Source organism: Belonocnema kinseyi, chromosome 6 (genome assembly GCF_010883055.1).
Source record: "Belonocnema kinseyi isolate 2016_QV_RU_SX_M_011 chromosome 6, B_treatae_v1, whole genome shotgun sequence".
In the NCBI taxonomy this organism is placed as follows: domain Eukaryota; kingdom Metazoa; phylum Arthropoda; class Insecta; order Hymenoptera; family Cynipidae; genus Belonocnema; species Belonocnema kinseyi.
Window position 1 is genome coordinate 57308946 of NC_046662.1, and position 24186 is coordinate 57333131.

Consider the following 24186-nt stretch of genomic DNA (forward strand, 5'->3'; position numbering starts at 1 on the left):
CACACATGCACTCACCCACACTTAATGATCGTATTTAATTAGTTAATTAATTATACGCAATAATGAACCGGTATCATTAGTAAATGTACTTACACCTAATGTACTTCAATATACAATAATAATCATAATAATCGTAGTAATTATACCTGCTATTATTTTTAATTTTAATCAATCGTCGTGGCGATAGGTCGGTCGGCAAAATAGAGAACTACTGATCGGTATCCTAGGAGTCATGTACATAATTTTTTTTTGTTTTTTTATTTGTTGATTCGTCATTTTGTTTCCCTTTTTTCGCCTATCGGGAGAGAACTCATAAATGAGAACTAATCCTTGATTTATTTTTTGACGAGAGTCCGGGGCCGAACGAACAGTTTCTCGAATCTCTGGAAATGGGTAGCGATTGTTCTTTACACTTATAGTTAAAAAATGCATACGGAATATTGATTAATTATGGAATATTATTTAAATAGAGAATATTCTTTAAATACGGAATATTATTTAAATGCGGAAAATTGCACTCGAAGCGGAGTGCGGATTTGTCACCAAGCGCCTTTAATCCTGAATGAGATTCACTATCCGGGCCATGCGGGGCCTTCCCCCAATGACAGAGAAATAAGTGAAATGCATGTGCGCGGCAGTGGTGCTCACCGCGTACCGACATAGCTTCGTCAGCAAATCCGCGCCCTAAAATGATTTAGAGAATCGAAAAACTGTTCACTCGCTTGATAACGCGTCGACGGACGCCTAACTGTATCCTATTTTCCTTTTCTATCTGAGAACCGAGATCTCGGATCATGGCCGAAATTGTTGCAAGTGTGTGAGCGGGAAATTCGGGATTTTCGTCGGGAAAGACAAATTACGTGAGTGTGAAAGAAGAACGTTCGGCAGCCTAATATACAGAAAAGACACGCATCCTAGTCGCGATTTGAAAAAAATGCAAATATTCACAAATATCCACCCCCATTTACCCCCTCCTAATAGTCTTTTTATGATAAATGATTCCGTTCTTTCCTCACTTCAGTTTTTTAAGTTTAAACGACGATTACGAAATTTGTTTGTTTTAAGAGAATATAAAAAATCGTGTGGCACATTGACGGTTGGAATGTTACTTTGTTTCTTTAGATTTAATAATATAATTATAATCATAATAATCATAATAATATATAGTACTTTTTGCGTTATTAATAATATACTTTATGTATGTTAATAATAATAATAATATATAATATATTTATATATATACCTTTTTTGTTTATTATAGTAGTTTGTTTCCTCTGCACTTATTGTTTATCTCTGTGCTAACTGCAGGTTTTGATTTGAGGGGACTTTCGTCCGATCTCGATTGCGACGCCCTTAGAGAGCGCCTTTACCGAAACGCCATCTGCACGGGTAAAAAATGATTCTCAGCGTCCCTGGCAGATGGCGCTGATCGGCAATTTGAGGCGCTAAGCACGCCGCGTGAGATTTGGACGATCCGATTCTATTTAAGTTTTGTTTCGCTTAAATCACTGTTGGATATGATGCAAAGTATTGTTTTGTTATATCAACGACGAGCCACGAGCGAGAAATCGCAATCGGGGTCAATCGTGGGTCTATTTGATGTCTATTGGTTCATGTGTTGTTGCCGGTTTTTGAAGTGCGCGGATGAGTATGCAATCCGTGACACATCTGGAGAATGCAGCCTTCGAAAGTTGAAAAAATTCGGAGCGCAATGCGATTGAAAATTACCTATTTTTTTATGATGACTCATCTCTACACGCTATTGGTTCTTTGTGATATGCTCGTTCATTGGTCGTCTTTCATGTCGAAACTTTGCGCCCAAGATGTTTTTTTTCTCTATTGTTTATTATTCTTGAGGTGGTTGAATTTTTTTAGCTTTCGAGGCTGGATCTCCGATTTGACTGAGAGGAGATGACTGGTTCTGGATGTTGATGATTTTGTTATGCTTTTGAGAGCAGACTGTGTGTAATTGTGTGAATTGTGTGAGCTTACTGTAAATATTGAATGGCGGAGAGGGAGGGGGGATTAACATGGTGATTGGAGGGCTGGCAGGGCTGGTTCCAGATTCTTTGTAGTTATCATTATAGTTTTCCGTCTCTCGAATAGTTACATATTATTTATCTTTGTAGTGCAAGGGCCTCGCCTTTTCGGTTGGGCACCAAATCCCAAAACAGGTGAAGCAGAACGAAACCATATTAAGAAAGATTTTTACATAATGTTTCCGCAATCGAGACCCCAGATCAAAGAACCAGATGTAACTGGTTCTTTGATCCGGCTGCTCAATTAGAAATAGACTAAAAGAATTTATTTTTGTGAAAAAAGGAAATGATAAAATCAAATGGTGTAGCAGAAAGCCGATGTCTAAACTTCTTGAATACCGATCATCAAAATTTTGAAACACTTCCTGTCAATTTTGAGATTTTGCAAGACCGAAGAGGTAAGGCAGTCAGAGTGACAGTATAGAAAAACACGATATACAAACAACTAAAGCGCCATTCTAAAGTACTAACTAAGTAGTACCAGCGCCATTTGACCTAAAACTAGACCGTACTAGGCTGATCCAACGCAGATGATTTATCATCAGGTTTAAATAGTTTTTTTTTTAAATTACAAATGTAAATCAACTTCAAAGTTATTTTTTATTAACAACCGCAAGAATATTTACACTCTTGTGTTGTTTATGACTAAAATTTCGATAACAGATTACAATCAATCACTAATCTCAATACAAAATCTAATTGAATAATTAGGTCTGCTTGATAACCTGATAAGAAATCAGCTTCACGCTGGTTTCCCTATGTTGTCATTCTCGCGTTCAGAACTTTCTGAAATTTTTATCAAAATTCGACGAAGTTTCCAGGAGAAAAACAATTTGTATTTTCCTTGAGTCCTTCGAAAAGTCGAATAGCGTATACATTTAAATGCGAGACAGACTTTTAGTCATCGTATAATTAAAACTTAGCGTACGAATTAAAGCCAATTGGAAGGTACCAAGATTTCGACAATCGAAGAATCCTCGGACAAGGCAAATCGATCATCCACTGGATTTTCGCTCTTTCCCCGACTCTCAAATCTTTACAAAACAACTTTTTACAATTTAAAAAAATTAGTCTAGCTACAGATTCTTATAAATATCTTTTAGAAATAATATACTGATTTTTTAAAAACCAGCATTTATAAAAAATTTATGTGATAAACATAAAAATTTAATTTAACGACGCAAAATTCTTTAGTGCGTATTCGTATACTACTTGGAACAAGATTTCAATAAACTGATAACATGCTTTAATCCTCGTGGGATTTAACTACTAACAACAAATTTTAAGGACAATCCACTTCAAGAAAAATATCTTATCTTTCCTCGAAAAATTCCAAATATTTTATTGGAATGCTAATCAAATTCCCTATAAATTTATTGAATTGATATCCTTAAACCCTTCCTAATACTCGTATACTATTTAACAACAATGCACCATCAGTCGGACTCGTCAAAAGAGGACGAACACTTTTTTTTTAAATATTAAGAGTCATGAAAAGAGCGAAAAATTCATCGAGGAATTTTGGGAGTTTTTTTAACGTATCGGTGGTTGTGTACATGAATATAATATGAACGACAGGCCAGCTCTTCGTTGATCACGAAAATCCCAACATTCGAGAATGTACGTAAATTGAAAATAGAATTTAAAAAACTAACCTAGCGCGTAACAGTTCGTTTCCCTCTTTTTCACCCAATTCACTAATAACGTGCCAGTGTGGTTGTGTTTCGATTTACCTAATTGCACTTATTCGACAAAACAGAACCTAAAAGTGAACGCAAGATGGCGGCCGGGCGGCCCTGGAACGCAAAAAGTTTATACTTTTTTTTATACATCGTTCATTCATTCGCTACTTCTAGCCTCATTTTAGCTAAAATTCCCCATATTCGTTTTGCTTGGAACTAAACTTTGCTTCTATCGTTTTCGTTTTGTTGAGTCGTAAAAAACGTAACCTCAAAACTTAGGCACAATTTGGAACTGCTTAGACCTTCTTCAACCGATGTCGGATCTTGGGGATGATCCACAAAATATTTTCCTACAAAAAAAAATAATAGAAAATTAAAATAAAATTTGAAATGAAACAAGTGTGTGAATAATATAAAAACAAAAGGTACAAAATAAAAATTTTATAATTTGAAAAGGAACAATAGTTTGAAAAAATAAAAACAAAGGCTTCTCGTGGGTCATCTCGGTCATCAAGATCCAACCAAACGTAACGACTCTGTGAGGTAGCTGACATTGAGCCGTTTCAGGGCTAATCGGACCAAATCTTCCAGTTTTTGTCAAAAGCGTAAAATAAAAAAAAAATTATTAACCGTCAAAGGGAATTTCTTTTAGGTCTCTCGAGGGTAAGACAGGTAGAAACGGTCGAAATTTGTGTTTTTCTTCATCTTGACCCAATTTATGCAATAACAACAAAATTAGAAAAAAAACAGGAATCTTTGGGCCCGACTTTCCGAGCGATGCCCGCCATCTTGGTCCCGTACGACCACCTCGTAATTTTTTAATTATTTTGTCTCGTATCTCATAATTACAATAGTATCGTATTTTTAAATATAGACTAGCTGGATTACAATATCTTGTGAAAAATATACATCAAAATTTTGTTACTTTTTTACATCACAGATATTTTAATATAATATATTTTCATCTAATCTTAAATTTTCCCCTCTCTTTCGACTAATTCATTTCGCCGGATCTGTTTTAGCGCATCGCGAAGTGTCGAGGAAGGTGGCTTTGGAATCGAAACTCTTTCAAGGTCTAATTTTTTAATATCCCAAGTTCCTATTTAATCCGAATTTCGGAAGAGAAGCTTACTTTTTTTTCGGTCTCGAAAGTATTGGGCTTAATGAGAATTTCGTTTGCTTTGACATAATAAATAAACGTATTTAAAACCCACCGTTCTGACTTCGATAACCAACTTTTAATGAGTTCTTCGCTCGAACCGAATGTCCACCTCCCCCGCAAACCGGAACTCGACAGTGTCCTTTGCAAGCGTGACTTCGCTGTATTTCCATTCCGAGTTCTTTTCATATTCTTTCAGATATCGAACTCGCTCTACTCTTTTCCAACAAAGCTCCTTTCTTCTTCAATCAGAAACCTTAACTTTTCTTGAAAAAAGTTTCTCCTATTCAATTTTAATAAGCAAATTTCTTAAGAACCATTTTCAATAAAGGGAATTCTTTATAAAAAGTAAACTGTACCTAATCGGATCTTGCGATATTGGAAAACAAAATAATTTGTTTTATCTCGATGAAAAGATTGATTGGAAAAGAGAGAGGTCGGACTGAAATACTCAAGAACCGTTTATCTAGGGCGTTCGTATTTCAATCTCCGGTAAAACTTGCCATATCGCGAACACATTTGATTAAGTTACCGAACACCAATTCCGATTGAAAAAAATCGAATTTCCCCCGTCCCAGAAGATGATTTCCTGTTTTATGGCCTCAGCTGAAAACTGAATTTTGATTACAACCCACTCCACTAAGTTTTCTATTTTTTATAATCATCCTTGGGGATCGAGTTGGTAAAACGTCCTAGAAATTTTTCTTTCTATTTTTTTGGAAAAATTTCTAAAAAGTCACGGAGAGGTCAACCATCACGGATCCGACTGCTGGTATAAATAGTACTGCACCGATTGCAACGAATCGTAATCGTAATTAATAACGACAATCATGATAGCGATATATCATCCGTACAATAATATAATTTTCACATCTAACGTTAAATTTGTTCCTTAAAAGTTTTAGGCTTCAGGGCAAAGAGGGCCAGAAGGGTTGTTGGTACAGGTATAGGTAAAGGTAAAGGGCGAGAATAAGAGTTAGTTTACAGGGTACGTGTGTGTGTATACAACATTTTTTCTCGAAATACGCCCGGATGAACATTTAGAATAAAGAGCTTTTCCAAGGTATTTTAAGAAGTTTAAGAATACACCGAAAGTACTTTGCTTTTTCGCGGGGAGTTTTTTTGGTTTAAAATACGTTTACACACAATCATGATTAGTGCTTGTTCTGCTTTGCTGCTTTTTTTCTTTTAAAATGTTAACCCTAAGAGTCCTTAACGTTTACACTCAATAACTTGCGCATTTTTTTTTTGTATAATTTAAATATGTAAATTTAGTTTATGTCCAAAACATCGAGAGAGTAGCCTTGTCTTAATATGCTTTTTTCGTATTATAATTTTTTTCATAGTGAGGAATTTTTTAACACCGAACATACATGCCTTACGTTATGTACAGCCTAAAGTTTCAGTCGTATAAGAGTCATGATGAGTGCGTCGTTTTTCACTATACGTAAAACAGAAAACAGCTTTTTTTCTCCCAAAATCCGCTCTTGTCGCAATTACGCTATTCGATCTGCCCTGTCGGTACAGCGCCATTCCGATCTCATTTCCTTATATAATTTAAACCTAGCGAAACTTTCCTGCGCGTCGAACTTTTCCCCTGTTCCCCTTTATCTCCTGTCGCTCTTTGGTCCAACGGGAATTTAACAGCTTTTCAGACTTTTTGTTTTGCCACTCGTATAACTTAAAGCGCGCGCCTACCTAATTGCGGAGCAACCCATTTTTAAAATATTACTTTAACTAGTTCCGGATATCAGGAATTCGGGATCTACAACCCAACCATTCGGCCTTCCAAGTCCATCAACAACTCGTTCAATAGTTTTCATTTAATCTTAAACTTTCAACTTTAGATGATTCTTTAAATAAAAATTTGGTAAAATGGAAAAACGATTGCTGAACCTGGAAGGAGTCTAACTTACTAAACAATCCAAAAACGAGTTAGAATCCAGGCTGCAATCCCTTAAAATGTGAACCCGTGGTGAGAAAAAGTGTTTAAATAGTCTTTCAAAGAACGCTACGCGCTTGTGCTATGGTAGAAAACTTGCATTCGTATCAAAAAGTGGACTTTTACGTGTAAGAAACTGATCAGAAGAGATCCGGAATCGAGAGCGCGCGTTTCTAGATTTATCTTATTTTTCTCAGGATTTCTTGTCTCTCAAACTGTCTTTTTTTAAATAATTTTTCTTAGTTTGCTCCACAGCGCAGTCTCCGTTGACGAAGGTGCGAAGCTTCAAAAGTGACAAGGAAATCACAATTATTTTAAGCGTACACGTCAATAATTAAACACACTTTTCATCCCTCTCTTTTTCCAGTCACGAAAACCCGGCGGTTTCAGGACTTCCAAAACTTATGTACAAAAAGAGACACGAATTAAAAAAAGGGATTCCAGTGAATTTATAACAGACCGAAATTTATTCTAAAACACTAAATTTTCAATTTCCTCCTTTCCTTGTAAATAAATCTGGAAGATTTTTTCAAATTCGGGTCTCTTGTTACTAAAGCTTCACTTTCTTTCTATATCTTCGCACATACTTTTGGATTGATTTCGTAAAAACGCGCATTCGTCCACGGAGAGAACTCTCAATAGTTAGCTTCACACATTATAAACTTGGGACGCGAAGATCCGTTTAAAAAGACCGGCATGAAAAACTGAGATATCAGAGAATATTGTCGCCTTGTGAAAAAACGCCTCGCGCGCCAACAAAAGTCTTGGCTCGCATATCATCGTCGCTAATCTTTCGTAATGACCAAAAATATATGTATATATATAATATATTATTCTTATATAATTATGTTGCTTCCTTAAAAGTTAAGTAATGTTAAAAGTAGGTAAGTTACGTTAGGTAGTTTTACATTGATAGAGAAAAAAATATGATGTGTTCAATTTCTTCATCTGCCCTTCGTAGGTAGAACGGTGAGGGTCGCAAGCGCGCCAAACTTGATTCCTTTTTTTTCTACTTAATGTTTACCAGTTTCGTGGGCGTTTGGATATTCCGGGAAACCTCAGGTAAAAGGGGTACAGTATACAAATCGTGTTTGGATCACGCCCGTGTAGGAATCGTGTGTAGAGTGTAATAGTGTAAATGTGTCGGAATTTGTGTCGAGTGTGGGTTCTCTGTTATCGTTTCCTTGTCTTTTTTGCTTTTCGTTAACATCGCCATAATCGAAAGAGTCGTACCACGTCGACATGTGGAGAAGTCAAGAAGACCTCTACTGTCTGAGTTCGTGGCGTATTTCCTGGTGGGATCGCAGTGATTTTTGTTTAGTGTCGGACGTTTTACATATTCAGTATTCTAACATTACGTCACACTCGGCCGGTAACGCCGAAATCCATAAAGCTTTACCGCTTGGTGGACTGAAAAGCTTTCTTTAGATAGGCGTTTGACTAAAATTAATTAATTTGGGCGAAAGTAAAACAAAAAGCGTGATATAGCTTTACTTTCAAGAAAGAAAATCCATTTATTTCATTATTATTTGAAATTTGTGAAAAGTGGAAATTACAATATACATATTGTGAATTGAAAGTTTGGCGTGTCCGCCGCAGTGCTCACAATTTTCGGAAGTTTGTCAACCGCGCTTGCGTCGCGCTGGCCACCCGATTGGTTATTGATAACGCGCGCATTTTTAACGATATTAATGTTAAAATTTTATATTCATGATAAATAATGATTGGGAAATGTATCAGAAGTAATTTTTAAATCCTAAAATAGAATTTTGGAGTGACCGATGATAAAATAATGTGATTTTATTGAAAAAAAAACGTTATTCTCAATTTATTTTTAGTTATCCATCACGAAAAATTATAATGTGCCGCAATTGAGTTTTGTTGTTGTTGAGATTTAAAAAAATTTCAAGATAGTTAAATGCTTTTTAAAGAATTTGAAGAGATATTAAAGAGACTTGAAAGGATTTTAAGAGACTTTAAGTGATTTTAGAAAATGTCAAGAGATTTTTAATTATTTCAAAGAATTTTGAAGCGACTTTAAAGAATGCAGAAAAATTGAATGATTTTCAAGAAATTTCAAAGATTTTTTAAAGAATCCAAAATGGTTTAAGGATTTGCAAGAGATTAAATCGGATTTTAAGACAATTTAAGTAATTTTGAAGAATTTCAAGCGAGTTATTGAAAAGTTATTGAAAACAATTTCAATGAATTTAAAGAGATTTCAAGCGATTTCCAAAAATTCAAGGATTGTAAGGTATTTAAAAAAATATTAAGGATTTTGAGAGATTTTAATTATTGTCAATAAATTTCGAAAGACTTTGAGTGCTTATAAAGAAGTTGAAGTGATTTAAAAGAGATTTTATAAGAATTTAAGACAATTTGTAGTAAATTTAAACAATTTCAATCTAGTTATTGAAAATTTATTTAAAAATATTTTAATGAATATTAAGAGATTTCAAGAGATTAAAAAAAAATCAATGATTTGAAGGATCTCTCAAAGATTATAAGGAGTTTAACTAAATTTAAATTATTTTAAGAAATTTTATTCATTTTAATAATTTTCGAACGATTTTAAATGATTTTAAAGAAGTTGAAGGAGGTTAAAAAATTTCGGTGGGTTTTAAAGATTTTCAAGGCATTTTAAAGGATTTATAAGAAATCAAGTGATTTAAAAGAATTATTTGGGACTTGATAAGATTTTAAAGTTTACTTTTAAAGGATTTAAAAATAATTCAAAAAGGTTTAAGGATTTACAAGAGATTTTATCAGATTTTAAGATGCTTTTAGTAATTTTAATGGAAGTCAAGCAAATTATAAAAAAGTGATTCAAAAGTATTTTAATCAATTTTAAAAGATTTCAAGGGATTTAACAGAATTCAAAATTTATACAGATTTTTCAAGAGATTTTAAGAAGCTTAAGAAAATTTACAGGATTTTAAGATATTTTCAATAATTTTATTCAATTTCAAGAGATTTTTAACACTTACATGATTTCTAAGAATTCAAGTGATTTTAAGAAATTCCTAGGGACTTCTCGGGATTTTCAAGTTTATTTTTAACGAATTTAAATATAATTCAAAAAGGCTTAAAAATCTATAAGAGATTTTTATAAAATTTTAATATAGTTTTATTGATTTTAAAGAATGTCAAGCGAGTAATTGAAAAGTTATTTAAAAAGATTTCAAGATATTTGAAAAAATCTAAAGATTTTAAAGATTGTCAAGAGATTCAAAGGAATTTAAGAAATTTAAAGGATGCGAAAAGATTTGAATCAATTTCAGTCAATTTCGAGAAACTTCGAAAGATTTAAAATTATTGTAAAGAAAATAAAGGGATTAAAAATTTCGGAGTAGTTTATGGATTTTTAAGAAATCTTACAAGATTACTTCTTGTACCTTTCTCTTGTGTCACCTTTTAAGGTGCAAAAATAATAGCTTTAAATCCTTTTAAACACACTTTAAGGCACTACCAAAATTTCAAAATATTGTCACCACCAACTGCCACTACAATCTAACCTAACCTCAATCACGGCACATTTTTTTATGGTTTGTCCAAACCGCATACTTTCCAAATTGGCAACAATAATTAAATAAATGGCTTTTCTATTTGAAAAGCAACGGGTCATCATGATTTTTACTTACTTTTATCTGAAAAAATTAATTTTAGTCAAACTTCTATGTAATCAATGCTTTGCAGTTCACCAAGTGATACGGCCTTATAGATTTCGACGTTACCGATCGAGTCTGACGTAAAGTTAGAATACTCAATAAGAAACTCTAACCCATTGGCGTGGAAACTGATTTTGAACCGAAAGATGCAAAAAGGATAAAGCCAGCTTCCAACAATCTTCTTAAAAGAGACAAAGTTTGAAGCTGATTCTATTTTGTTTCGATTAAAATTAGATCATGACTGAGTTCGCTGATGGTTTGCTTGTGATCGTCAAGACATCCGACACTATTTTTGGTTCGGTGGTGTAGCATCTCGCATACGCTTTCGTTTTTGCACCGGGTTTCTTGCCTCGAGACGTTGAAGCTTAAGAAGGGGTTGAATGAGTGCAACCACTCTCGACCAATGACGAGGATCCTGAAGGTTCACCTGTCTCCGCGATACTGGCCGCTAAACAGGGCACTTCGAGTTTACTTCGACTTCGTGCTTTCTTTCCCCTCGGAAAATATGAGAAAAGTTAGAGCAAGATGGATTCTCCGGATCCCCGTCGATGGCTGGACGGGCACAGTGGTTTGCGGGCCTTGGGAGGGGATTTACTGTACTGGTTACTTTAGTAGTTACTGTCGTCGCTACATTACTTTGCAACTGTATACTTTACGAGAAGATACTGACTTTTCGTCTACTGCTCTACGGAGTCTTCCATGAGCACCGCTGAGCCGCGCTGCTCCTGTGGCTGGTTGTTGGAAGGTGGATCGCCGGACCTGTTGGTACCGGAGTTGTATCCCCTCTGCAGTTGCACCACCAGCCCACTTACGGCCGCATACTCCTGCTGTTGTTGCTGAGTCTTCTGGCTCGAATGATCTACTATAAGCTTACTATCACAGGCACTTTTTTTGTCAGTTGATACGGCATAGAGATTGTGTAAGTCCGGGTAGTGATTCAGCGACTGCTGCAGATTCAGAGTCTTTCTCTCCCGGTCTTCGCTGCCCCCGTTGAGGACTTCCCGCTCCCTACTGCTGCAATCAATCCTGGGGTCGCGATCCTCCTCCCTGCTACTCGCCCTGGAAACTGGTAGAGGCGTGGGCGGCGAGGTTAGTCGATCGCTGCCATCATCGGTGCGACCTTTTTCGGAAGGCGAAGGACTTAAGTCGACGGTGGGTACTCGTTCAGGTCTTTCCGGTATCGACCTGCCGCTCGAGCTTCTGTAGCTCTCATCCTCGCTACTGTCCTGGGTCATCCTTGGAAGTGGCGTTCGCCTTGAGTTCCTGCAGAGCTGGTCAATTAGCGCCTTGCTACTTAGAGCCTCCGGGTGATGCTGCGGAGCCGCTTGTTGCTGCTGCTGTTGCTGCTGCTGACTCCTAGCTTCCGCAATCGCCCTTTGGTCCCTCGTTATACCTGTCTCCAGACTCGATCTGATCAGATTGTCCAGAAAACTACCGTTCGCCCCGGTCCCATCGTAGAGACTCTCAGCCATCTCCCTCGTAGATTTCACGATTGAACCACGGGAGTTAGACGTTCCTGGTTCAGCTGATCCAGTATTGCCATCTCTATCCCTCTGTTGATGCTGCTGGACTATTGCGTTCCTCTGCTGTTCCTGCAGTCCTCTCATCCTCTGAGTGGCGAAATACTGCTCGGGCAGCATTCCCGGGACGTTGGGAGCTCCCCCCATGAAGGGCGAGGGCATAAAAGGCGCTGGACCCCAGAAGTTGAAGGGATGAGCGAACGGAAGCGGAGGCATGCCTTCCATGAAGGGTGGCATCTTCATACCGTTCGGACCTGGCATTCCTCCAGGAGGTGTGAAGGGTTTCTGAGGTTTCAGCTGAGGCTTCTTGTCGGGTGCTCCGGGTCGCATGGCCCCTGGCGCAGCCACGGTCTCCTTGACCTTGTCGTCTGGTGGCTTTTGATCTCTGCAATCAGAAATAAAAAACTAGGATTAACATCATTCGAGTATACACATTTTTGAAATTACTTAGAGAGAATTGAAATGTACCTTTTTCGCGGCCTCATTAGATGCCTCTCCTTGACTTTGTACTCCAGAGTAGAATGTGGAACCCCGTAGTAGCTTCCAGCTCGATGAACACTCATCTCTCCTCTCTGCACAGCTCGCACAGCCTCAACAAGACTATCTCGATCGTAATTTCGATACTTTCCACGTTTAGGTCTTGTGCCCTTGCCTCCAGTTCCCGGCTTGCCTTGCTTGTCTTGAGACTGAGACTGTTGTTGCTTCTGCTGTTGCTGCTGAGCCGTTTGAGGCGGTGTGTAACGACCTCTTTTGAAGGGATTCGACTCGCCCATCATCGACTGAGGCGACTGGGAGAGTCCACCCTGACTTTGCATTCCTCCTGGAGACTGACCCTCTTGGAATTTGACACTTATGCTCTTCGCGATGACGTCGCGGAAGTTGACACCCACACCTTTGCCTACCAAAGAATTCGTGGGACTACTAGTGCCAGAAAATGCGGGACTCGAGCGCTCCATTAAACCAGGACTTCCGGCCACAGCACCGCTTCCTTGAGCGAAGCCCTGTGCGAAGGAAGCTGAGTTTGGCTCACCATTCTTGCTGGAACCCGGCGCATTCGCCGGTTTGTAGGACGGAATTTTTAGTATGGCTCTGCCCTGACCACTGTCACCCTCCTCCTCCTCCTCGATGCTCGCATTGAAGTCGTCATTCGTCATCGAGCCACGTTGCTGTTGCTGAGAATGATTTTGCTGTTGAGCGTGCTGTTGATTGTGGCCGGATTGATCACCGTTCACGTCTTTACTCAGCCTCTTGTCCTCGCTCATCAACCTCCTCATCACCTCGGGAATTCGGTAGTCTTGCGACTCTGCGAGACCTGTATAAAAATAATTCAGTCTTGCTGTTCAAAAGATTCAATTTAGCATTATTAACAATAATATCAACAATTATGATATTAAAAGAAGAAGATTAGGTTTGTTTTCTTTAAATATCATCGATAGGATTTTTTCCTCGTTGGGTTATCTCTACTCTAAAAGAAGCATCATTCATCAATCTAGGAAACTTTTAATATGAAGGTATCAAATAAAGACGGTTTTCGACGTTATTTCGGTTTTAGGCTGGTGATGATTTTTATCCTAAAGATTCAATTAAGAAATGTCAGAAATAAGAAAATAAATAATACTAGGTTTGTTTTCTTTAAAAATCATCTATCGGTTTTTTATATCGTTGAATCTTAAAGAAGTATGCCTTTATCGTTTTCGGAAAGTTTCAACATGAAGCTATCTACTAAAGATGGACTTATAATTAGAAGTGATAATGCTTCTAGTATACTATTTTCCAAAAGATTGAATTCAGTAATATTATTACAATTATGATATTTAAAGAAGAAGATCGATAACGGAAAATTTGAACACGGAGCTATTAACTGAAGATGGCCACTGTAGTGGCATTCCTATTTCAATGATAACTGTTAGTTGCTGTTACATCTTTCATAAAATTTTATAATCCTTTTTCTCTTTTTAAAAAACACCTTCGGGATTTCCCAATCATTGGTCTGCAGTTAACAAACATCATTACACCCTATAGACCTCAGTTTTACTTCTTCTATGAAGCTATCAAGTTTCAAAAGGGAATTTCTATGTCAATCCGGATTAGCTCTCTAGAATAGCTTTGGTCGTTTCAGACGTCGATGTAAAAAGGCGGAAAGTGTTGTCGACCCGTTCAGCGGACCGGGCCTGGCTTCTATCGATCCCTGAAGTCTTAGGAAGTTACACGCCATTTTTTTAACTTTCGTGCACCAACACGAATGACCCAGATCAGTTAAATACTAAAAGAGTCTAGCCAATCGATCAGAGATAATTCCACCAGGTCTGTGCAATTATATTATTTTTAGCTTTTAATCAGACCTTTCAGAAACTTGGAACCACATAGTAAAATATAATCAAGATGCTTGTTTTTATACCTTTGAAGGGTGTTGCAGCAGCCAACATCTTCTGGATGTAGGGACCAATGTTCGCGTGTTCAAAACCAGGCCACTCGGTTCCTGTCTCCTGCCCACGTTGCAAAAGAGTCCTTAACGAATCTCCGCCACTCCCTTCAAGAGCAGAAAACCTGACTAGGTCCTCAAGAGATAGCAAGGGTTTCAGCAACGCCTTCTCCACCTCCTTTTCTTCCTCAGCACCTGATAGTTCCTTTTCGTCCGCCTGTTAAAAAAGATCATTCTAGCTTCTTTTGTTTGATTTTCTTATCACTAGCAGCAAAATAATCCTTCGAATAATAAAAACCTCGGCAAATAATAAGACTAGCTCTAATCGATATTTTCTTTTCATTCATTTTGATCTTTTGCGTTTTAACCTTTTTGAGCTTAACAATTGTATTCGTGTCTTATGGTGTCATGTTTAATGAAATTGGTATTTGATCGATTCATTATGATGCAATGTAGCAAGCATCATGCAGGGACTGCTAAAACACTTATGTTCCTTTCTTAATGCGTCGCAACGCATTTGGATGACGACAGAGTATTAAACAATCTATACACAGATTCAGGATAAATGACCCACGTGGGTCATTTAAAACATGCATTCAAGACAAAATTAAGCTCTAATTCGCCTTACTGATGGGATACATGGCAAAAGTATAAGAATCTAAGAACGCAGCTCGCGCGTACTCACAATTATCAAGAAATTTCATGGAAAAATTTCTGTTTTTTCGAGATCTTTATAAACCAAGAAAGAAAAATCGTGAGTACGAACTCGTTCCTTTGCAGCAACGCGAAGGAAAGTGAAAAAGAAGTCACGTTTTGTACGTATCTTCCCAAAAACTTACCTCGAGCCTCGTCACCTCGCGTGCGCCAAGTGGCCGAGTGTTAAACTACAAATAGTGATAAAAAGTTAAACAGCCCATGCAAAAAACACGGAACACTACTGAGCATCATGACAATCTCTCGGAATAAGTGTAGAACATTTTTTCGGAGAAAAAATTCAAGGTTCTTATTTTTAAAGAAGGTTTGAAGGAAGAGTCTTTTTTTAGAGCAGAAATTTTATGATCTACACAAATTCTTCGATTATCATGACAGAGGTATGTTTTGGGGAAGCTCATTCTTTTTTTTTTAACCAAAACCACACTTAAATATTAAACGTCCAGCGGCTCGATCAATCATGAGTTAATTTTTCCCGAAAATTAGACTTGTCTTTCGAAAATTTGAAGTCAATTTCGAATTAAGAAAACTATGCTAGCTGGTTTGTCTCTGGCTTCTTAAAGTTCATTTAAAATGAGATTTTCAAAAATCTGTCCTGTATTGAGGAAAATTTGAATGATTGAATAAAAATGGAATTTGAATTGAAATTCCAAGAGTGATTTAAATTTGAGCTAGGTCAGTAGATCATCAGTAAATCGTCAAGAAAATTGTTAATATCAATTTCGAAAATTCAACAAAATGATGAATGAATAGATTGTTATGAAATTTGTCCGGGATGGACTTTAACTTCTCAACCCAATAATTTGATATTTATTTAACAGGGCTCATTTTAAGGGTGAGTGTTGTCCGAAACAATTAAATTATAATTTACAAAATGCTGAAACTAATGATAAATCCAAACGGGTAACATTAAATACAGATTTTTTGTGGTATTTAATTTAAATGTTTAAAATTGAACAATTTATCATATTCATCGAATATTTTAACTATCCAGTTTTCAAATTTGAATAATGTTATAAATAAAATTGAAAGTATTGAATTAGAAGAACGATTTATAAACATGAAACTTTTTTTCTAATAATTTAAAATAAGCTCTGACCTTGATCTGATGAAAAGGGTGAATAAAAAATAAAAAATTCTGAACTTTATAATCTTTAGAACTTGAAATAGTAGCATATTGGGACTATTTTATGAAAACAAAATCTTTGACTGAAAATTAAAAAATTTAATTTTTGCTTGAAAAATTATTATTTTGATAATTCGTCATTTTGGTAGAAATTGATTTTCTTGGTTGAAAATTCATCTTTTTTGTTGAAAATTAAGTCATTCTAGTTAAAAACTTATAAATTTAGTTGCAAATTTATTTTCTTGGTTTCAAATTCAGCTATTCCTCTTAAACATTCATCATTTGAGTTAAAAATTTATTAATTTAGTTATAAATTGATTTCTCAAACTGGAAATTGAGCCATTTTATTTGTAGTTAAAAACTAATATTTATTAGTTAAACATTAAACTATTTGATGAAATTTTATGTTATTTAATTGAGACTCTAACTATTTGGTTTAGAATTCATGTATTTTGTTAAAATAGTATTTTTTCGTGATAAATTAATCTTTTTTGTTAAAAATTTAACTATTTAGTTAAAAATTTCTGTCTTGTAGAAAATGTAATATATTTAGTTAAAAAGTTAGGAATTTTAAACACATTGAATCGAATATAACAAAGCATCCATTCTACCCAAACAATGCATTACATTTTAAGTAAAAAAAAATAAAATACATTTTTTTAACAATTATTACTTAGATATATGGATTTTAGTGACATTTCAGAAGATATTAATGATGTATTTAGTATTATTTAATTATTTAATATATGGAAAGTGTTAATATATTTAGGAATATCTTTTAATGTAATTTTTCAGAGTTCTCTAAATTAGACGTAATAATTTAATTTCGAAAAACTGAACAAAGACACATTATTTATAGAAATATGTTTTTGAAAATGCGAAATATTTTAATGAATCCCTACTATGAAAAAATATACCTGGAAAAAACGCAGAAGTTTTTTTAGTATTTTTTAGCAAGATTTGAGTAGACAATTTTCCCACTTTGATACCTGGGTCTTGGCGGTTTTTTTTCGCAGTGGATTTTCATAGCTGTAATGTTTTCAAAAACCCGAAAAGCTACTTTTTCGGGTAGTAACAATTTGAAATCTCGCCTTTTTTATTTTTGACCCACCCACTGACGATACCTGCTCCGAATCTCACATTAATCTAAATAAGTTTCGCGAACCTAGTTTTAGGAGATATTACTAGTTTCTTGTTTTTATTCTCTGTACTTTGGTTTTTATTTTCTCTACTGGATCTCGCGACAGAAAAAAATTGAGGGTACAAAATGTTGCGAGTAATCTGTTAAGCAGGTTAAACAGGAGTTGGGTACCCCAAACTGAGATAAACATTCCATGTTGAATCGTAAGTATCTCTGGCGAACTCCACTAGTGGCAGCACGTTTCAAGCCTGGAACAACGGACAGTTTACCTCAGTTTGGTACAATCACACGGGAAGGGCTTGGTAGAGCCGCTCATCCAACACGTACAATTTTCGCGCCAATTACACAGTGACCAGCGCAACTTCTGTTTAGTAGAACGGCTCCACTGATTCGGGAGAACCATTACCCTGGACAGATTGAACCATTATCCCGAACAAATCGAACCATTACCCTAAACATATCCAACCATTACCCCGAACAGGTCGAACCGTTTAACACCAAACGGAAATTCAGAAACTCTCCCACAGCTAGCGTGGCCGTTTTACCTCACTTCTCTCCATTCAGCTGACTACTACCCTGCTTGAACAATTACATGCAACGTTTCGTACCCCCAGTTTCTTCTTCATAGGTAGAATCGATGAATTAATGCACTAGTTGTTAGTTTCGTTTGATATATAATGCTCTTTGTCCCCAAAACCTACCTCATCCACTTGCGAGGGCAGGGTGATTGCAGATGCATTTTGGGGCGTATTTGGTGTTGTAGTTGTTGATGTGGTGGTGGTGGTAGAGGTGGTAGTCGTAATCGTGGCGGCTGGAACGCCAGAATCGTGAGGGTGTGAAATGGTGTTTGTCAGGGACGCGTCTCTTTCGCGTTCCATTGCGAGCTTGTAGACCTTGTTGCGAAGGGTACTTCTGGGAATTCCATAGATCACTGCTGCCCTCCGGGTCCCTAGTTTTCCGCTCTGAATGTCCCTCAGGGCTGCCTGCAGCTCCTCCTCGGTATAAGTTCTCCTACCACCGCCAGCACCCACCACTGAAACACCACCAACACCAGCTGGACCAGTCAACCTTGGTTTGGCCCGATAACAGGAACTGCAAACAAATAATTGATTCCATTATTTACATTTTGTAAATTAGTCAAACTAAGCATCATACGCGTACAACGAAAGGGTTTCATAAAGTTAGGCCGTTACTTAAGTCATTCAAATCTTCTCTCTCTCTCTCTCTCCTCTTCCATCCTATCCTTATAATCTAATCTAATCAGCTATACAATACAGATCTTCCAGAAAGTCGCGTGAAATTTTTTTCATTCTTTTGGAGTACCCTTAAGGGCATGTGATACTTAGAAAATGGTTGATTTTACCAGTTTTAGGTTCCCCCGGATTTATTTTTAGAATAATAAATATTTTGTCTTAAAAATTTGGGAAATGATAGCGAACATGCTAACGGACGTCCCTACACACTTTTTTTGCTGGTTAATTCAAAAAAGTTTTAATTTAGCAAAATGTGATTAATTTGCATAGGGCTTTAGGAAACAGTATCGATTTTTTCAGTGTTTGATTCCCCGGCTTTTTTCCTAGGATAAGGAATATTTCGCCTTCAAAATGTGGGAAATGATAGCGAACATGCTAACGGACTTGCTAAAGAACTTAAATGATTTCAAAGCTTTTGGGTTACTTTAAAAAAATGGAATAGGATTTCACTTTTGAAAATACTTTAAATTTATCAAATTTTAAGTCTTTGAAATAGCTTGAAATACTTAAAATCCTATAAAAAATCCTGCGAAATCTTTAATTCTAATGTAAATGTCATAAATTTTATAAAAATCTGTCAAAATCTTTGACATTTTGTAATATTACGAGATTCCTTAAAATCCTTTGAGATCCCTATAAGTCCTTCATAACATTCAAAAATTCTTTGGGAATCAGTTAAATCTTTTACAATCTAAAGAAATACTTTAAAATCCTTTGAAATCTTTTGAAATTCCTTCGATTTTTTTTAATCTGATCAAAATCGTCTAATATCTTTCAAAATTCATGAAAATATTTCTGTATTTCTAAAAATCCTTTAAAATCCCGAGATGTAAAATTATTTTAAATCTATTTCAATTTCTTCAAATTCCTTAAAATTTCTCAAAATATTATGAAATCGCTTTAATATTTCTTGAAATTTTTTGAAATTGAAAATTTGTAAGAATTTTATGGTATCCCTACAAATCTTTTAAAATCCGCTCACTTCGTTTGAAATCTTTGAAACGTGTTGTGATCCTTTGAAATCTTTTAAAATACCCTAAAACTTTTGTAAGTCCTTAAAATATTTTCAATTCCCTAATAATTTTAGGAAATCTCGTTAAATTTCTCAAAAAGATTCTAATTCTTGGAAATTCTTTGCAGGTAATAATAACTAGACGTTACCTCTAACGAGTTGTTTATTTTTGATCATAAAGTAGTTTTCATCCATTCTCAAAACGAAAAATATTAAAACTAAAAATGACAAGATTTTTTTAGCTTGAAGGCAATCGTGGCTAGACACAAAGACACTTGAATTCCGCCTCGCAATCACTGAAAAATTGTTCAGCTCAGAAATGTGCAATCACAATCCTAAAAGAAATTAAAAAAACAAAATTTTGAAGCCTCTAAAATTTATCTAATAAATGAAAGGAAATAAAAAGAGTCACGTTCAGGCAATTGATAAAAAAAAAACGAAAATGCTTGGAAAATTTGAATTGATACGAACTAATAATAAATGTCCACGAAATAAAAAGGAACGTGTCTTGCCTCGCGAATATTTTGTGATAATAACAAGATTCTCAGCATTCTTGGCTCTGATTTATTATTTTTATGAACTTTATCATCATTTCAGAATTGACGTAAACCGAAGTGCGAGTGGAAGGCATTGTGCTAATGGAGCGATTATGAATTTGTGATTAAAGTATGTGAATCCAAAGAGTGACGTCAACGAAAATTCTGTATAGGATCGAGTGGCAGTTTGTACATTGGGTTTCTTATTCATTATTTGAGTTATGGCAAACTTCAGTTGTGCAGAACATTAACGCACGTGCTCGGAAATTCGATGCACGTGTTTCCTTTCAGAGGACGAACTTTTCGCTTTAAGCATAACATTCTGAACTAAATGAACGATCCAATTATTTTTCCCTAAATCAATACCCATCATACCTACTCTTCTTCCTTTTGACATTTACGAATTCCCTTTGTGATTCTATTCAAAATAAAGGTCGAGAGACTTCCTTTGTCTATTACAAAATTCAGTACTTATTGTTTCCGCAGACCTAAATTTCGTCAACTATATCTGAAGTACAATGTACAATTTCCTGTTATTTGTTGGAGACTGATTAGTATCACGGAAAAGTTCTTTGTTGGTGGGATAACGGATTATAATTTAGTAGTCTAAGCCAAAATGGCTATAGTCGTTAGTTGCGAAAAAATTTCTCTTCAGGTTCGCTGGTATTCGAACCCATGCCTACAGATTTCGAATCTGGTGCTCTTATTATAAAAAATTTTGTTTATCAAAAACAGTCACTCCACCGACAAAAAACCTATTTCACTACGCTATTCAAAAAAGTAACATTACAACTTAATTTCTCAATTAAATTTAAAGTAAAAATTTTTACAAGATGTGTAATTTTAGCAGGTAAGAGTACAAGACCGGCAATCTGTAGTCCTGGGTTCGAATCCCAGTGGAACTACGGAGGAATTTTTTCACAGATAAAAACTATAACCATTTTTTTAGACTGATGGATCAGAAACTATTATTCCACTTACAAAACATTATTTCAATACGATAGGCGACAACATAACATCATAATTCAGCATTACGGAATATTGCGTCAAATGAACCGGTAAAGTATCACAGAATAGACATCATTTTTCTATAATGAATTTGTTATAGTTTTTTGAGATTTTAGAAAAATCATTATAAGAAAATCAGAATAATAATAAGTAATGTTCAAATTTTAAAAGAGTTGCTGCAAAAAATAAAGAAATTACTAACGGAGATTTAAATATTCACTTAACCTAATATTTCGACAAATTTCAAGGAATTTCAATACAAAAATATTTCCGCAGATTTCAAATTATTTTGAAAAGTTTAAAAGAATGTAGTACAATTTCCAAATTTTTAAGTGGTTTTATAGTGAAAATTGTAAAATAAATAAAATTAAATTAAACTGTCGGAAGATGTCTAGCGATTACAAAAATTTTCAGCGGTTCCAAGAAATTTCACAAGATTTAAGGATTTGAAACAAGTTCAGAGATTTCTGAGGATTTTAAGGGATTCTAAAGCGTTTCAAGAGTCGTACAAAATTTCAAGGGATTTCAAAGAATATTGTAGTATTGCCAATGATTTAAAAGGATTTTAAGAATATTCATTTTCTACAGAAAAAATATGAATTTAGAACAAAGTAAATGAATTTTCAAATCAAGAAGTTAAATTTTGAACCAGAAATGAAATAATCAAGTCTACAGTTAAGAGATTAATTTTCATACAAAAATAAATTTGAAAAAGAGTTAAATTTTGAATAACAGAATACGAATTTTCAACAAATTAGTTGAATCCTCAAATAAAAAGGTTAATTTTAAAAACCTTAAATTGCATTTTTAAGAAACAATTAAATTTCCAAAAAAGAAATTGAATTTTAATCAACGAAATAGTTCCGTTTTTAGTTAATAAAATAAAATTTACAACAAAAAAATTAAATTTCAACAAAATAATTAATTGTTCAACCAAAGAAATGTATTTTTAACTCAAGCTATGAATCTTCAACGAAAAAAATCCTCTTTTTAGGAAAAATTATATTTTTAGTAAAAATATTCATATGCAACAAAAATAAAACAAATTTTCGAAAAATTTTTTAATTAAAGTGAGGCAGGTTCAATAAAAGAATTAGATCTTTAACCAGAAAATTAAATTTTAATCCAAATAATGAAATTTTTAACCGAGAAGATTAATTTTCTAAAACAATTTTTTTAACAAATGATAGAATAGTTTAATTTTAAGTTACAAAAATAAGTTTTTAACCAAATAAAATAATTTTTTAACGAAACAGTTCATAAATATTTGACGAAAAAGGGAATAATTAAAATATATTTTAAAGGAAATAACGTTTTTCTACGAAAAAGACTAAAAATCTATAAAAAAAAAGTTTAGATAAATTTTTAGTTAAAGAATTAATTTTTAATTCAAAAAAAAATTTTAACTAAAGAAATGAATTTTCAATTAACAAGATCAACTTTCTATCAAAAAGAATAATTTCCAACAAAATACATGAATTTTCACCAAAATATTTTAATTTTTAATTATATTTTTAACCTAATAGTTCAATTATTCGCTGAATTCACCAAAGTACATAAATAATCAACCAAGGAAGTACATAAGGAAGTACATAAATAATCAACCAAGGAAATGAATTTTGAACCACAAAGAATAATTTACAACCAAAAAAGGTTCATTTCTGACAAAATACAGATATTTTCAATCGAACAATTTAGATACAAAAAAATAATTTAAAGAAATGTTAACAAAATAGCAAAATTTAAAAAAAAATTAATTAAAAGGTAGAATAATTAACCTAAAAAATTAATTATTAACAAAGTGGTTCCACTTTGAACTTAGCAGTTGAATTTTCAACCAAAAAAGAGTTTTCAGTCGCTATTTACAATCAGCGAAAATAAAAAACTTTAATCAGATAGTACATTTTTTAAATATCATTATTTTAAACATTAAATTTAAATAACAAATATTAAATTGAAGTATTTCAAATATAATTATATTTTACAGTTCTTTAAAATTTGGAGATAATTTTTTTCATTGACAAAACATGATTATCTGTGCACATGTTTAATAATTATGAAACATGCGCACGGATAATCATATTTTGTGAATGAAAAAAATAATCTGCAAATTTTAAGGAGCTGTAAATAAGTGGTAAAATGGTGCCATTCATATTGAGCGAGAAATTTTTTTTCGATAGGAGAAAGCTCTGTTATTCAGAATTTGAGAAAAAACCGGAAGTTCGATTTTTCGGTCCTGAGGCTGGTTTCTTCGTTCCATAACACACACACATATACATTGATGCTTTCATCTTATCTTTATTGTAGAAAATTTACGAAGCTATTGTGGTGGGATCAGTGAGCGAGAAAATTGCAGACAGAGCGGTAAACAAAAAAGTACCGATAAATTCAGACTGAGCCACGGTAGCTCCTATCAGACTCGTATATGGTCGAAATGCACTTTTATCTGCGGATTCTGTTGACCGACAACAGCGGTCGACGAACTCGTTAAAATGACTCGATCATGCTGCAAAGAACCAAGGATAAGGAGACACGCGACGATTTTTTACGCTTTTTATTTTTAATCTTATCAATTTAGATTTTGCAGAATCACTAGATCCCCGCACAGTGAGAAAAAAATCACTTTTTTGCTTCCAAATAACGTAAAGCCCACAAATGTTGACCGATTTGAATTTAAAAAATCTAAAAAACAAGCTCATAAGATTTCTAAGAGGATTTCATAGAGTAACATCAGTTTAAGGTATTTCAATATTATATAATGCACAGAAAAAATTTTTATGAACAAATTGTTTTTTGGAAGAATGTTTTTTACTATTTTCCATAGTTTAACGTTTTTTAAAGTTATATGGCAAGAAATTTCGATAGTAAAAGAAACAAAAGTAAAATTGTGTATTTTTTTGATTGATAAGGGGTTGATTTGAAACATGATTTTATAATTGGTGGTATTTTGTTTGGGGGGGGGGGGGG

At 34.5% G+C, this 24186-nt stretch overlaps 1 protein-coding gene across 2 annotated transcripts in view; it reads right to left on the reverse strand.

Moving 5' to 3' along the window:
- Positions 1–252: 252 nt before the first annotated feature.
- Positions 253–24186, reverse strand: part of LOC117174164 (mushroom body large-type Kenyon cell-specific protein 1) — a 180814-nt gene continuing 156880 nt past the window's right edge. For both annotated transcript variants that reach the window (XM_033362988.1, XM_033362987.1), the window contains exons 7-11: positions 18112–18502; positions 14409–14649; positions 12479–13322; positions 11161–12395; positions 253–4071 (exon numbers count right to left, since the gene is read on the reverse strand). In XM_033362988.1, coding sequence (XP_033218879.1) covers positions 11168–12395; positions 12479–13322; positions 14409–14649; positions 18112–18502 — 2704 coding nt within the window. In that variant the 3' untranslated portion in view covers positions 253–4071; positions 11161–11167. The remainder of the gene's footprint in view (positions 4072–11160; positions 12396–12478; positions 13323–14408; positions 14650–18111; positions 18503–24186) is intronic.